At 42.5% G+C, this 17,657-nt stretch overlaps 1 protein-coding gene across 1 annotated transcript in view; it reads left to right on the forward strand.

Annotated features, from left to right (window-relative positions):
- Window positions 1-262: 262 nt before the first annotated feature.
- Window positions 263-17,657, forward strand: part of prkd2 (protein kinase D2) — a 37,109-nt gene continuing 19,714 nt past the window's right edge. Inside the window, exon 1 of the mRNA XM_080053601.1 lies at window positions 263-998. Within this exon, the coding sequence (XP_079909727.1) occupies window positions 669-998 (330 nt within the window). The 5' untranslated portion in view covers window positions 263-668. The remainder of the gene's footprint in view (window positions 999-17,657) is intronic.

Consider the following 17,657-nt stretch of genomic DNA (forward strand, 5'->3'; position numbering starts at 1 on the left):
ACTGAAACAGGGCAAGAATCGTAAAAGCAGTGCAGTCTCTCTCTAGCTCTCCTTCATTCTCACTGTTTCCTGCTTAAGGAGGCCATTTTGTAGCTCAGCCTGGAGAGGAGCACAACAAAGTTTGGCATTGTTTTTTTTCTCTCTCTCTGCTCTCTACCACAGCCAGGAGTTTCACAATCAAGTTTGGACTTTCTCCCCTGCAGAGCAACTTCTTTCAACAAGGGAAGTGAAGGAGGGAAGAAGGAGGAAGGGGAAAAACAGCAGAAGGAGGGGGTGGGAGGAGGGTGTGTATAGGTTTAGTTTTCTCCCTCAGTATGTCTTTTCTGTGTCTCAAACACACATTGCTGGGGCTTGTCATGCCTGGACAATTACAATTCTGACGGCGAGAGAGCGCGAAAGAAGTGGCTGTAAGGAGGAAAAAAACACTGCTTCCTGGATAAGGATTTCTTCCTTGGTCCAGTGGGAGGGGGAGGCCACAGGACGCTGAGGAACTGGGACTCTGCTCAGTGTGTTTGTCAATGTGTCAGTGAGTGTGTGCCCCCTCTCTCCTCCGCTGTGAGACAGTTTGAATGAGTGTAGGTTTTTTCCTAAGATCTCTGGACTTGAGTTTGAGAGTGTGAGTGTGTATGTTGAGTGCTTTCAGCCAGAGAAAGCAGACAGGACCCTGAATGGCTAACGCTAGCCCCTGCATGCCCTCGGGGCCCATGGCACAGGTCTTCTTCCCTCCCGGGGGCTCCTCACCGCCAGGCTCGGCCGTGATGCAGCAGGGGACCCCCATGTCCATGGCCTCAATGCCATCAGCTCACAGTGGGTTCCCTGTCATGGACCTGTTAACAGGGCAGGTACCCGGTGGGGTTGTGATACCCTCACTGCCTCCTACTCCATTAGGGGTGTCCTTCATCATCCAGATTGGCCTGACCAGAGAATCTGTCCTGATGCCCCAGACTGCTGATCTGGCCTATGTGAAGCAAATTGCCTGCTCCATTGTCGACACCAAGGTAGGAAAGTGTATGTGTGTTTGTGTGTATGTGTGTCTGTCTGTGTGCAAACTGGAGAGGGTGGCATGTCAGGTAAAACTGGGTGTATGCTTCCTTCGGGTGGAAAGCCATTGCATGTGCAAAGCTCTCGGTAAAAAAAGCCCTTCTATCTATGATCAACTTTTTAAGTTGTTTGTCAAATAAACCCTTTGGGTTCTTTTCTCTTTTGCTCTCTGTTTTTGGTTCCCTCATTCTCCCACCTGAACCAATGTTTACTACTCACAAAGGTATTGAACAGAGAGCTGAGACAGTCAGACTCCAAGGAATTGTACAACATGTCACTGTTTTCGCCGCACTCTAATTACAGCAATTAGCATTTTTCCCATCACACAGTTGGAAGAGAACACTGTTCAAGTAGACTTTGTTTCGCCCTCATGCAGCACAGCAGACTAGCAGAGGGGGCTCAGTGTATGGGACAGTTCTAGTTTTTGAAAGAAACATGTGTGCTGTACATTAAACATTGGTTTAAAACACAGGGTATACTGTAGTACATCTATAGTTGCTGCACTTACATTTGTTTTGCCCTTATTGCATTTCACCTTGTTGCTAGCAATAAACACAAGCATGTCTCAACATGTTGTTCAACAAAAGAGATCTAATAATCTACTTGTTGATGGGCAGCTTTACCTTACATCAGTTAAAGAGACTGTAAGTGTGAAGGCAGCGAGTGTGTAGCCATGAGCAAACACAGATCTAGCCAAATTCGATATATTTAATCCCAGTCCTGTGCCTGTGACCTTTCATTCAGATGGTCAGAAGTCTCTTTCACTTCACATTAGAAGTTTTGCATTTCACGCCAGGAGAAACGTTCACATCAGGCCAAGTGTATAGTCTCTTTGCGCATCATTGATTTCTTTCTTCTTTTAGCGAAACAATTTACATAACTTTACTTGGAGAGAGCACATGCACTTTTACTGCCTGTCTTTTTTACTCTTCTGTCTGTTACTGTGTTTCTATATTCACAGTTTGTATCAGTATGTGTTTCAAAATCTTGCGTTAAGCTTTTTAAGTGCATTACCTATACTTATTTGATTTTGACAGCATTGGCATGATTTCCAAAAAAAAAACTAGGCTATCATTCAAAGAGAGTTTGCAGCTCATCCACTGTGTTTTCAATCACACATGGTTGTTCCCCACACACTTAAAGGTCTTGGTGGAATGAGTTATAGACCTGCCTGTGGGAACAATAACTTCAAACGAGTGTATCGTCTTTATCAAACCTGAAAAAGCAAACATGTGCAGGGTTGGGGAGCGGGGAGAGAAGTAGTGACATCCTCTTTGCAACAGGAAGCGATGGGTGTTATGGGAAATATGGTCTCGATTTTGAGAACCACCAGTCGTATTTGTTCGACTACTGTATATAGAGCAGCAATTTGTTACCATCACCATTGAAACCATATCCAAGTATAGACTACACATGCAGGAGTGAGATAGCATTATCTTCCGTTGGTGTGGTAGGCCATGTGTGTTTTTTATCCGCCAATTAGGCTGCTTAGTGATTACTTTAGCAGATCTCCCACAGCCTGCTCAGAGCAATTCTGTAAAACTCCCCACGATTGCAAATATTGCAGGAAATACCGGTGGCCCTCTTCAGCCAGCTCAGCCACTCTGCTAATCTGTTTTTATGCACAACAGTCTTTGTTCTGCTGTATGAGTGTTTCTCTGTCGTGTAACTTGGTAACATTTACTGAGATGGACTGATTCAGCTGTACAATACACCTGGATTTCAATATTTCCAGACTGTTCTAGGATCAGTGTAGCCGTAGTGTGGCCTGCTTCTAAAGGTGTCCCTATCATGGAAACAGATATGATTGGAGAAGTGAAGTAGTTGTACCGTATCTTCATCGAAATGTTAGCAGCAACTGCATGTCTCTGCATGCCCAGTTCACTGTCAGTGTCTTCCTATTTTTTTTCTCTTTCTGATAAACTAAACCAAAACAACTCATCCCCCTTTGTAATGCGAAACAGTACTACTTACTATAATAATAAAGCTGATTCTGATCATAAAAGGTGGACTGGTAGTTTGGAGTGCTGGGAGAAGTGTCACAAAAATCAAAAACTACCTTTTTATTGTATTATTCATTTTCCGTGTGTGTGTGTGTGTGTGTGTGTGTGTGTGTGTGTGTGTGTGTGTGTGTGTGTGTGTGTGTGTGTGTGTGTGTGTGTGTGTGTGTGTGTGTGTGTGTGTGTGTGTGTGTGTGTGTGTGTGTGTGTGTGTGTGTGTGTGTGTGTGTGTGTGTGTGTGTGTGCATGGATAACGCTGCACTAGTCTAGCAGGGACATGCTGCTGTCAGGAAGAAAGGAGTCAGATGCAAGGTGGGAAGTATAAAGGTCAGTCTGACATATGTAAGAAGGTCTCACACTAAGGACAATTAACAAACAACCATAGGCTGTATTCCAGCTGTGCTTTATGTCTACTAATAGCACAAAGTGTCTGGCATGGTAACACCCATTTAGACTGAAAACTTTCTCTATTTTTTAGACATGGTGAGGAATGTTCATGTAGTCTAAATATATATTCTGTACCAGTTTGCGGTCCCTGTCCAACAGCATCTAATGTAGAAAAAAGAAGAAAAGAAAGCCTTGTCAGCAAAGTAGAGCGAAATCTGCTTTTTGAAGAAGAAGAAAAATCTTCCGTCCCACAGTCTCAGCGACAGTACAACAACCAAACTTATATTGGAGAAGATCCAAACGTTAGAAACTGAATTCTCTGGAAATAGGTGAAGCCTTTAAAATGCGGTGATGAGACGAGGTGTAAGATCACTGCATCAAATATTACACAAGTCTTTCTGTGTGGACTTTGCATTTTCTCCTTGGGTTTTTTCACACTTGTCAAGTCAACACATGTTTGGGGAAGAAAGTGTTCCTGTTTTTGGGTAAATATTAGACATTGGTGTCAGGTTGAGCTAGGCCTCACAATCTAAATAAAAAAAACACAATTATTTCTGTGTGGACTTTGCATCTTTTCTCTGTTTCTTCTGTATGCTCCAGTTTCCATCCATCCAAAAACACATGAAAGATGGATATCAGGATGCGGCTGTTTGACCAAGGCCCTGACTGTGAACTCAAATGTGGCTGCCTGCTGCTTATAGCTGTCAAGTCCAGAGTCATTTTATAATTCCTTGTCTATCCCTAAGTTTTACTTTTCTGTAAATCAAGCCAAAGAAAAAAAAAATGGAAATCTTTCAAAGTTTCAAAAAATCCTTTCCGACAAACAAGACAACACTCAAAACCCTTTTCAAGCCTCGACACACACACACACACACACACACACACACACACACACACACACACACACACACACACACACACACACACACACACACACACACACACACACACACACACACACACACACACACACACATTTCACACACACACACACATTTCACACACACACACACACACTCACACACACACACATTACACACACACACACACACATTTCACACTCTACTCTGCAATCCCCCCAAATCCCCTAAATACGCAATTCCTGCCCTGCTGGGAGGGCTTTAGGTGGGAGATTTGGACAATAGACAGCTTGTCCTGGTCGGGCCTACTGAGCTGGACACATGAGGGCCGTGTGTGCACGCATGAATACCTACATTGGTGTGTGTGTGTTCAGAGGGGATGGGAATGGCAGCTCGGTACCCCACACCCGCCGCCCACGTTCATCTCTCCCATCCCAGAAAGGGCGAGTCACCTCCTCTGTTTATTTGCCGGCTCCCAGTCCTTGTGTTCCATTGACACGTTTTTCCATTCACTTCCCTTTGGAGGAGCACACTCTCCTCTCCTCTCCTGCCTTCAACTCCCAACACCAAACCAGAGTTAAGGGCCATCCTGCAGCTCTTGTCTATATAGTCTCCTGGTTGGAGCATTAACCCCAGTGTCTTGTCAGGCCAGAAACCAAAAACCCACCTTCAGTCATAGACACCATCCAGACTCCACTCTTCCCACACCTTCCCTAAAGCCTCAGCTTCCCAGAATCCCATTTAGCTGGCCTACCTCCCCCCTCCCCTTCTCGATGGAACAACAACTAATAGTGGGGGCTGGAAACCAGAGGTCTGTCTCCATTCAACCATGATGCAGCTTTGGTGTATTAGCTCTTTTGTTGGATGGGCCTCACTGACTCCTTTCTTCTCTCTCTCTCTCTTTCTGTTGCTATTTCCCTTTTCTCATTTTACCTTTGTGTTCCACTGATGTACAATGTTCCCTTTTTTCTATAGCGTGATCATAAGACTTACATGCTTTTTCACTCTTTATAAAATAGTCTCGATGGGTTTCTTCACCATAAGTATTAGTAATAATATTGGAATAATTTTTCTTTTTTAAATGCAGTTACAGTATAGCTAGCAGAATACATGACCATCCTCTCCGTGGGGGGAGAACTATACCTCCTACCCTTTTCCTCCTCTCTTTAGGAGCTCTTTAGATCCCGTACTTCCTCCCCTTATCCACTCATCTCCGGTCCCTTCTGCCTGCCTTATCGCCTACTTCCTCTCACGCTCAGCGTCCTCTTCCTCCACACATCCCACCTCCTGTTCATCCACTTTACCCGCTTGCACTCATCCGCCCACTGCCACATGCCACTACCCTGTCAGTCCCACTTACCTTTGCTTTGTTCTTTTCCCTCTTGAACACTTCAAGTGAGTGAACAAAATAATTTCACACTCTTGCCTGGCCGTATACAAGACAGGCTAATACAGGTTTACAGGACTTGTGCTCAAGTCAGACAGTGATGACTCAAAAATCCTTTACTCCCATTTGTCAAGTGGCTAGCATGATTCACGTTTTCCACTGAATATTAGACATTGGTGACAGGTGATGCCAAGCCCTTACAATTTAAAAAATACAAGGAGCTATATAGTGGTGATGCTTGAACGTAATATACTGTACATATGTTGATAGTAGTCTGGCTTTCTTTCTACTCCCTTGGCCTAGATTGCCAAAAGGTGTGTCAGCTTAACGGTTTTTATTCTTCCAACTTGTTGTATTTCGTCATCGATGGGAAGCACAGCTATTTGTGTGGACGTCACTGGGTGTGTTACAGCGTGTGTTTGTGTGTGTGCGAGTATGGAAAGCACGTGAACTCGAGAGAAAGAGAGAACCTGTCGAGTCCTGTCACTGTCGGCTAGCCGTGGTCACATTTCTTTATTTCTGAACATGTCTGCCAACTAATCTGTGATGAGGTAAGACACATTTAGCAGCGGGTGAGCTGTGTAACTTGTATCCAGCGCTAATAGATGTGCACTGCTGTTAATTCCTTTATATTGTAGATATGGCTAAACATCCAGTCTCAGGATGCCTGTTACTACTGTAACATGATGGGGCTGCATCATGTAACAGAAAAACTAATTAAGCTGTTATAAATAAAGAGCAATGGGGGACAGAAGTTTGTTTATGTTCTTTAGTTACATGGTTAGAACACAAAGAAATATCCACACACACACACACACACACACACACACACACACACACACACACACACACACACACACACACACACACACACAGCTGCAAGCCCCAGCCATTGTTTCCACCTCCGTTTTGGAAGGGGCTGTTTCTTTATCTCTCTCCCTGGAGAAGCAGTTTGGCCCTGGGAATGGGTTCATACACACCACCTCCTGTTTACCTCACTGTCTTGCTGCACATGTATTCTACACACACACACACACACACACACACACACACACACACACACACACACACACACACACACACACACACACAAAGAAACATAACCAGTTGGCCCTGATCTTCTGGATTAAGGCCCAGTGTGACAGACAAGGTCCTATTTTTTTTGTTGTTTGAAAACAAACAACACTGTTCCGTGTTCAGAGCCCGCAGCAGGTGACTTCATTTGTTCTGAATGGCAACTAACAGTAACACTTCCATCCAACATACTGATTGAATTACATGTGTTTTTGTCTTGTTGCTTGGAAAAATAAAATGCCTCCAGTATGTGTCAGAGATGCTGGGCAAATACACTCTGCTTATCAACCCAAACCTTTGTTGGTCAATGAATACATGCTAGTCAATAGCAAGACTCTGACCGGTGGATGTACACGTGAAAGAACAAACCACGCCTTTATCAGGCTGAAATGACTTTTGATGACTGAGTGAAGATAACATGGCCACTGACCAAATGCAGCTATGACCAAATGCTCTGAGCCTCATAGTGGCTATATTGACTTTTTCTACTAAACCCTAATGCTATAAAGGAAATGGTGTGTGTGTGTGTGTGTTTTCAAAGTGGTGGACCTACAATGATTTCTGTGTAGTGGAGTATCACTTCTGCTTACTAATCGCTCCATCTTTCACTGTGTGTGTGTGTGTGTGTGTCTCCATCATTTGAATGGTAGCGGAACAGCTTTGCATGGCTGACCGTGCCTGGTGTCTCCTGGCAGTTAGTGGTGTGCTGCAGGGCAAGCTAAGTCCGCACAAGGACATTTGATTATTCAAAGCACACATCATTGACAGTGGCCCAGTGTGTATGATATGTGTGTAAGAGGGAGAGAATTGAGAGGTGGGATATAAATTGATGGAGATTTTAATTGAATTCATCTTAAGCGGCGGCTGAAATTGTGATCCTGAAATGAACTTGAACACACACGGCGCTCTATTCCGTGGCCAGTGTATTAAAGGGTCATTTCGGTCTACAATGACTTGGCTCTTGTGTTTTGTAATTTTGGTCATCCTTTTCTACAATTTAGTGACTTCTGTGTAGTGGAATATATGGACCAGGGGCCGTATTCACAAAACATTTTATCTTAGCGCTAAGAGTACTCCTAAGTAGCACTAAAAGTTCTTAGTAAGGAGTAATTTCTTAAAACCTATTCACAAAGCTGATAAGACCAACTTTTACTAAGGAATGGGAGGGACTCCTTAGCTAAGACTAGAGGGCGGTGTTGACCCTGTTGCTATGGATGATGTCATGTTCATACCTTCTATGCCCACAGTGATTGGCTGAGAGGGAATGAGAGCTAAGAGTGAATTTATGATGGAAACACTGTGGGAGATATCCATATCGTGTCGCTGTATTAAAGTGAAGAGTTTTTATATACAATTAATGACAAGTGACACTGATTTAACATGAAACCAAGATACTGCAGGGTTTCCCACACATTTGTTCACAATTAACCTACAATAGCGCCACATAGGTCTATTCATTTTAAATTTTACAATGATTTGAATCAGAAAAATATCCTCATTGAACAGCTGCACGCCATGCACTCTCACTGTATTTCTCTCAATGGCGGACTATGCAGCAATAGTCAGACAGCGACAAACCAGGAAATTCACAATTTAGAAACAACAGCCGGCGAAATCGTAAAGTACATGCGGAAGGAAAAAGGCGAGACGCGCAACTATACAGTAGCGGATCTATGGAACGGAGGAGATGCTGCGAAGCGCCACATATGGGCCTACTCTAGTAGGAAATTAAACCCAAACGTGACACCAACAGTAACTTTCAGTGCATCATAAACCCAAAGCAACTGGAGGAAAATGAACTTAATAAATATTTTTTTATAACACTATAATAAATATAAATGTGTCTATACTTTCTAAATATAGCTTTACAAAGATCATTAAACCCTTACAGCTATTAAAGGTACCTTTTATAAAGCTCACTAGCATTAAATCTCTCCAAAACACCATCAAATGGTTGTCTGTGATTTACTCTTAGTGACTTAGGAGTCCTCTCGAGGACTCCTAGCTTTTTATAGATTTAGGAGCTAGTTTTAGCGCTAAAATGCTTTGTGAATTACACTTATCTTAAAAAGTTAGGAGTCCTAAAATTAGGAGTGAAACGCCCCTTATTTTTGAGAGTTACTCCTAAATCAGCACGTTAGGACCTACTCTTAGCCTTAAAATGTTTTGTGAATACGGCCCCTGAGGAGGTGGTGTTCATTATGACCGTATTTAATTGTCACATCAGATTGTTAAATATGACACAGCAGCGGTTTACGCCGCCATGCATTTATAGGATAAAACAAGAAACGCCACTTATGGCCAAAACAAGTAGAGACCAAAGTTAAGTAAAGCGGAATTATGCTTTAAGGCCTATACCTGATTTGTAATTTCTGTATTTCTATGGGCCCCTGCATTCCTTCTCTTGCTCTGAGCAAATTAGACCTTATGATACTAATCCAGCGATTACTATCGGCACAAACGGTTTTATTTCCTAATCCAATTTGGAGCCACAGAGCAGACCTGGGCAGCAATTGCTGACATGTAACCATGAAGAGAGTTTGTAACAGGCGTTTACAGGGCATTTCTTTGCATGTCTGAAAAAACAGTTCAACACATGGCTCTTTGAGAGAATTGAGAGCACTGGAGATCATGGATAGATAAAATAAAAAACACACACACACACACACTCGCATAAACACTGTCATGAGAGAGAGACTGCAGTTGCCGAGGCCTGACCTGTTACTGACTGCCATTCAAATAGCCACAAACTGAACCGACTCTGTTATTGTTGCACTTTTGATTATTTAGCGTCAGGTGAAGATAATAATAAAAAGTGAGGCATATATTAAAGCACAGTGAGATATTTCAGCACAATCTCTTAGACGTCACAGGGAGAGCTACATCGTTTCAGGCCATGGAATTATTTGCTGTTATGAAGTCAGGTGTGTGAAATGTGTGTGTGTGAGAGTGTGTTATTGGGAAGTTGGTGGACAATGGCTTCAGTGTGAGGGTTGGTAGGGTGGGTCAGGTTTGGTGTGGGGCACTAGTGCAGTTTGGGACCCAGACACATCATGAGGTGTGTGTGTGTGCGTGTATGCATGAAGGGGACGCTCAGTTATGAAGGGAAACGGAGAAAAACCTCAGTCTTACCTCAGTGGGTAAACACATGACATCAATATTGAAGACTGGGCAGTGGAAGAAGCAACTGGAAAATAACGTGTGTCCATTAGTGTGACTATTAGTTCTCAACACGGGCTCTGAGGAAGCTCTAGGTCTAGGATATGTACCGTATTACCTTTCATTTTGGATAAGAATGTGCATTATGCACAGCTACATACTGTATCTACTTTACTTTTGTTACGGATATTACTTAAACAATCAAATATGTGAAATTGAACTTACCCTCATTATTACTTTAATTAAATATCAAAACAATCAAATGTTGGTTTAAGTGATCAATTGCTGTGGTAGCATTCATGAAGAATACTTTAATTACGATGGCTTTTCTGCACACGTCCCTGCGCATGCAGTGTTTTTTCTATAGCAAAACTCAAGATACAGAAAAGGATTAGTGGATTCACACATTTTCAGTATTTACAAAAGAGTGAAAAGAGGCAAAGAACCAACTGCATATGGAGAGAAGAGGGGAACAGGCAAGGAAGACGGGATGACTCAGAATGCAGTAATGTGTCTATTGTGGCCCTCAGCATGCAGCTTTAAGTGTAGCCCTGACTTTCTTGGTGCATGGAGAATGTGTACACACTTTCTCATGGTGTGTGTGTGTGTTTCTTTATGGTCAACCTTGCCAGTAGCGGATGGAGGGAAGAGAGAATTGGTGAGGCAGCGGTTTGTCAAAAATGTCCATCTCACTTCCATTATAATGTCTAGAATAAAGTATCTTAATATGAAAATGCAGGAAGATGTCACCACAGGCCTCTATAGCACCTGTGTTTACATTGCTCGTTTCTCAGTTTCTATTATCGTCACTCATTTGCTTATTGTTGTTGGTGTTCCCTTTTTAAATCTGGTGGCACAGTTAAAAGATAAATGGACTTTTTCTCATGTTAACACAGAGGCAGATGCTTCAACAGTGACTGGATCGTAATGGTGCAATTCATGAGCAGTCATGCAGAGAAGTCATAACGCCCCCATCATATTTCAACATGATTGTCACTACAAATTGGTATAATAATTTCTCTCAGTTGTGTCGAGAGAGTACATGATTAGTTACACATGTAACAACTAGTCAAGCTAGTCTGTGGCAGTGGGCGGTGAGAGGCTCTTTCACAAGAAAATATTCTTTCAGACACATTTCCATCTGCCTTCCTTTGCGTGCTTTAAGAAGTTGCTCTGTTTGAAAAGACGGAGTTCAAGATTGAAGTAATTCTGCTGTAACCGCGGCGGTAAAGTTGATGAAACTGATAAGGGAACAAGTGTTGTTTTAAAAAAAAAAAATTGTCATGAGCTTCTTCGTCTACTTTATCTTGTATTGTAGGTGCAAAATATATTTCAGACCTACTTTATACAAACAATTAACGTACAACGTCTGTGATTTTGTTTTGTTGCCAGTGTGGGTGATCTCTGGTTTACTGTTCCTGTATCAGCCATTTATGAAAACATTGCTTTAGATATATTTATTTAAATTGTTATGCCTTTTTGGAATATGAAATGAAGATAAGCATAATATCTAGACGCAAACCTACCTAATAAAAATATATATATTCAGTCACACTTACTTTTTAGAATTAATGTAAGAATATTCTTCAGAGGACCTTTTAGATTCCATGACGTTCAAATAACTGTGTTTTGCCTCGTCTTCAACGCAAACCTACAGTATAAGTTTTGCAAGTATTTTCTAGAAGCAGGGTGCCCTCCTAGCTTATCTTGTTGTCCATGTTATTGCAATGCCCTCTGTTCGATTCCTGTCTGGGGGTCTTTGATGAATGTCTTACCACCATTTCCTACTCCCCCCTCCTTTCCTGTTGACTCCCTAATAAGAGCTTTCAACACCAGGGAAATACCTTTTTTCATGATTAGTTACATGTTTATGTGTATAGAATGTTTGGCCTCACTTGATGTATTCCTAATGGTGCTTATTCAATTTCTGAAACCCACCAATAATTATGAAATTGCGCTACTGACTTAAACAAAAAACAAGGATGAAAAGTGATGTGTTGGTTGCCTTGGTTTTTAACTTAATGACACTGATCAAATGTTTCTATTCAGAAAAGACAGAGAAGTGTCCAAGTAGTTTCAGCATCAGCATTCTCATTTCACTGCTCATTTTGTTTCCACCCATCACGATTTTGATGGCTTGCCTTCTCTTATGAAGGTCTGTTTTCAGTCGCTGCCTCTTGTAATGAATCAACAGGTTGTTCATTGGTTCCTATCGGCTTACCTACTCAGAACCAAGCCAAAGAAAGACAGAGAGGAGGAGGAGAAGGATGGGTAGGAGTTAGCAATAAAGGCCGCTTCAGAATATCTTATCCCCAGACCCTTCTCTGGTCAGGGCTCTCATGTTACCTCCCAGTCCTCCTTGATGCTGGGAGCAGAATGAAACGCATTGTCCCTGTGCTGCTGCTCGAGACTAAGCCTCTTTCACTTACCGGCTGCACACAGACACGCACACATACACATGTGTGTGCGTGTCTGTGTGTATTAAACCCAGTGTGTTTTCATTTCTTGAGCTTGAATGTTTTTAAAAAAAATTTTCACAGTCAATTTATTAGGGATGCATGTTTGTGTGTCAAAATCCATTTGTGCAAGCCTATTTACATTGTCACTGTTGCATTTAATTTGTGTGTGTATTCAGCCCTGACTGTTTGTATATCTGTGGCTCATGTGCCTGTGTTTTCATTTTTCTTTTCTTTGTGTGTGTGTGTGTGTGTGTGTGTGTGTGTGTGTGTTCTTGCAGAACATACACATAATCAGTTTTACATTCCCGACCTGCTAGTTTCTGCATACCACAGATAACTGTGTAAACCTGAGAGACTGGAGGGGGAGGGAAACTCCTGGTTGTACACACACACACACACACACACACACACACACACACACACACACACACACACACACACAGTGTACAGTACTGTAATTGTGCTCATTATTGAGAACCCTGAGAATGTGTGCTATAATCCAACTGTTTTGGAACTTTCATCTGTCACTCGTTTACTTTTACTCTCTGCTTCGGCCTTGACCAAACAAAATGACTGAAAGTACACAGACCAGTTTTGTCTTTTTGAGAACGCCCAATTCCCCCCTGTCCAATTCATACTGCTGGCTTTATCTTGGATGTCCCATGCAGGGTTGACGTTTTTGAAAACATCACCTCCTGTGTCTAATGTCCTTCCTCTCTGTCATATTTCAACAGGAAACAAATCAAATCCAGGAAGAAATAATCTTTTGCATTTGCCCTTGAATGCCTCCTTACTAAGATCAAAATCATGCTGAATGGTTTGTCATTGTTTCCATTGATAAACCTTATCTTGCTGCTGCACAAGCTCTCTACTCGCTTTGAACCTCTTACCACATGTGTATGGAGTGACACAGGTACTTTGGCTCCAGTGTGGTTATTTCTGTATTTGAGTTTGTATTTGTGTCTATGTGGGGCGAGGTGACGGACGTCATAAACAGACCAATACTTCTTACAGAAAGAGGAAGTCGCAGAACATCCACCTCTGATGGTGTGTTTGTGTTGTTACATGTGGACATACTAACGCACAAAGTAAGATCATCAAAGCTTTTAATGGAGAGAATACCTAAGGGCTGCTGACATCACTAGAGCATGGTAAACTGCACCACGTCATCTAACGTCCCTTCTTGTGTACACACTTTCTGTTGTTTCATGTGTTGATTTCCTTCTTTGTGTCTGCCAAGCCTAAGCGGATAGCTGACGTCATGGGTTTTTATTTAATTCCTTTTCCTCCTGGCACAGAGCTGTCACTTACTGCAGTGATTTATTGTGTGATGTTCAAAGACAACAGGTTGTGTTCACTTTTTTGTTTTCTTAAAGCCAGCACGGTCCACAGCACAGCCTCTACAGGTTGCTGAGGGCACGGGGAGGGCAGGGATGGCTGTCATTTTTTGTTGCCTGATCCGTGTCATAGTCAGTGTGTGACCTCACTGGCATTAAAAATAGACTGGCGGGCCAGTAACACGCTTGTTCCATCCGTAACACTGTCAGCACAAAAGGAAAAAATTCCTGTGTTGCGCCTAGTTGTTGTCAGGAGCTAATGAGGGCAGATCGTTGACGTCTTTACATGCCCGTTGCCCTGGCAACCCCTCATTAAACACTTCATCACTCTCAGGAAGGTGGCGTGGTGCTTTCCCAGACCCGTGCCTGACATGTGAACAAGGGTAGAGGTGGAGTTATGGTAATCAAGGTTGGTGTCTTAAGGAGAAGGCTGCTTTATGCAAATAAGAAGTGCATAAATAAACACACACACACACACACACACAGTAAAGTGCAGGTGCATCACAACCCTCCACCATGACCAGCAAGAAGGTGGTTGTGTGCATACTTTGTTAAACAGTAAGATTTGGATTTTTAAACTGTCTGTTGTTTGAGGAGATGCAGTGTGCTTTCCTCTCACTTTTAATGATTGGATCAAGTTTATGTTTGTTGAAACCATGCTCTGCTGCAGAGGCACATCAGCACAGAGGACCATGTAGGGCCGTGGAGGTCACACTATTTATACCGCTCGGCAACACGCAACGTGTTTTGTATCTTATCGACGCTTCACTGTGTAAACACAAATCCAGCTCTTGTGTCTGTAACATCTTGTCCCCCAGTCATTCTTCACTGAACCAATACAATTTATGTTTAAAAAAAATTAATACCAGTAAATTTTTCCTGAATGTGAAAATTCTGCTGCACTTTCATTGCTTTTTTGAAATTATTCTGCCATGTCACCAAGATTTCATAATGCGCCATGGCATTGGAAGTCTTGATGAGGTGTGTGTGTATACGTTCTGCAACTGTAGTAAGCGCAATATATTTAAAATGTTGTTACTCTTCCTCCGCAGAGCTTCACTCATTTCTTCACACCTTTGAACCACATGCTCAAGGTTGAAGTTTCCTGTGTCGCGGAGAAAACAGAACATTAATACATATATTGATATTAATCGCAAAACTACAAAAATGTGTGCCACTAATGCGCTTCTACTAATTACTGAAAAAATTGAAAGTAATAGCTGCATGATGTATCGAGCGTATACTGTAACAGAAGGCTAACAATGTAGCAGTGGAGTACTGGTCTCCTGGTCCAATGCATGGACATATAAAGGTCTTTTCTTTGTTAGTCCATGGACCTTGTGGAGTTCCCCTTTGTGTTTGTAAAGCATGTTAATATGTTGATGTTGGTGAAACAACCAGCAACAACACCTAAAAGGTGCAACGTTGCTTTATTTGTCAATTAACACAATGCTAAGAGTCTTAAGTTACATCAAGTCACAAGTATCACTTTCTGTATTCTTAAAATAAAGTGAAACTTGGAGGGCATCATTGCATGTTGCATAAATAGCTTTTTATTCGAATAATTTCAGCCATAAAAAAGAACAGACTTGATATCTACCACTTTGTTGACAAGTAACTATACCTAGATTAGCTGCATGCCTGTAAACTGCAGAGCCGCAGACTTAGGGGCACTTTACACGGCCACGCAAAACGGTGCATACGCAGAAAAATTTCTGCGGTTGCACTATATCATTTACAGGAAAACAGCAAACGCAAACGCAAACGCAGGCATGAACCGCAGATTTTTGAGATCACCTCCGAGGGAGGATTTTTTGGAAAACTTAACGGTTTTGGTTTCCTGTAAACACCGAATCCATTTCCCCTGATAACGCTGACGTCACGGCTCCACCCTCACACATGCGCATTGCGTTTGGATATAAATAGGCATGCGCCGTCTTTGTAGGTCCACGTGTGCCAGTTGGAAAACAACAACAACAATGGCGGATCACCGAGCTGTATTCATTGTGCTCATGGACGTTGTGCTGTTGCTGATGCATTTGTTATCGTGCCACCAATCGCTCCTACAAGCAAATAGGGAAAGAGTTGTGCTCTGCCTGTTTTTCTAGCTAAATAAACGTGTGTCACTTCTATATGCCAGGGACACGGCTCTACATTAAAAAAACACTATCAGCGTGCAGCGGTTAAGTTAGGCTACTGTTCAACAAAAGGAGCATTAAGGCTACGGCTTCACAGTAAAAGCATTTCACTGGCTAAACATTCATAGCATTTCGCTGGACACACGTGAGTTGACTTTTATTTTGAAGTACGCCTAACAGGAAAATATCCGCTCACGAAGCCCCTTCACTATCAGCAAGTCTGCTGTTTTTCCGAGTTCAATGCGGTGAAATAAGAGGACAGAAAGCTTGTCTTTTACAATATTTGTAACCCCAAGCTTACACCAACCGCTTTATGAACGTTAGTGGCATTAATTTTCGGTTACAGTAAGGTTTTATGCATCAAATTGTACCGGAAGAGCTATCTACTAACTAGCTGTGTCACCGCTGACTATTGGCTTGGCATGGCTGCTACTTCAGCGATTTCGGCCCGTTTCCTCTGAAAACTTTGTGTACGGGTGAAGATGTCAGATAAATTGTGTCTGAACGGGGTTTTTTTTTTTAAACCAAAAACGGGAAAACTCACGTTTTCACCGTGTAAAGTGCCCCTTAGGTGGCACTGAAGCTGGCACATTAATCTGATTAGGTGTGAGTGTGTGTGTGTGTGTCTGAGTTTGTGTTTTTTGAATATCTGTGCGGCTTGGTGGTCGACGGTGGCTCATGTTGAGCTACTGGAGGGGAAGTGATGGGGAGGATGTAAAGCAGAAGCAAGCGGCTTTCTCAGCAGGACATTAAAGTCTTTGTGCTCTTCACACATGCACGCAGCATCTTTATATAAAGAGGGTTTATATTTAGAAGCCCTGCTCTGCACCCGTATGACGAGCCCTGGAAGTTGAACTGTATAGCAGACACAACCGGACATCGCCGCTGGTGCTTGTGTGTGAGCATCAATGCTTTGATGAGGCAATGTTAACCTGATGCTGAGGTGTTACGAAAAACTCTGCATGCCTCTGCTGCTGTGTCTTTTCTTGCATGTCCTTTCAGTTGAGTTTTTTTAAATGTTTTGTCTTGATGATTAATTGGTTTCAAAGTACAGTTCGTCATTACAAGAAGGTTGTCTAATGCTTCTATAATGTGAATGTAGCATCCTAAACAAACAACAAGTGAACTGGAAGAAGGAAGAAGGAATGAGGTCATAGCTTCACACAGTACAGGTTCCAGTTTGACTGCACTTTGTTGCATATCAGACAATAGATCTCAACCACTACCCCTGTGCTTGTGACCCGCGTTATGTGACCAGGGGTGGGTTGCAAAGTTTGATGACGATATAAACAGAAGATGAGCACGGATGGAGAGTAAATGGCAGCCATCAAGTCAGAATGTGCGTGTGTGTGCGTGTGTGTGTGTGTGTGTGTGTGTGTGTGTGTGTGTGTGTGTGTGTGTGTGTGTGTGTGTGTGTGTGTGTGTGTGTGTGTGTGTGTGTGTGTGTGTGTGTGTGTGTGTGTGTGTGTGTGTGTGTGTGTGTGTGTGTGTGTGTGTGTGTGTGTGTGTGTGTGTGTGATTAACAATGTTTTAGAGATAAGATTTCACTCACAAAAGCCTTGTTCCATGACATCACACTGATATGATGAGAAGGAGGTGTTTGTGTGTGTAGTAGTATATACACAGAACGATATGGCTACACACTCACACAAAAGGATCTTAGAAGCGGCTTATTGACTGTTTGGATCCTTTTGTGTGAGTGTGTGTTTTTAATAATGACTTAAAGGGAAATCTGGATGAAGCTGATGGCCTAATGACGTTATTGACAGTAGCAACATACTGAGACCTACAACGATAGAAAAAGTGAAAGTTGTC

Source organism: Ammodytes marinus (assembly GCF_949987685.1).
Source record: "Ammodytes marinus genome assembly, chromosome: 3".
NCBI classification, from domain to species: domain Eukaryota; kingdom Metazoa; phylum Chordata; class Actinopteri; order Uranoscopiformes; family Ammodytidae; genus Ammodytes; species Ammodytes marinus.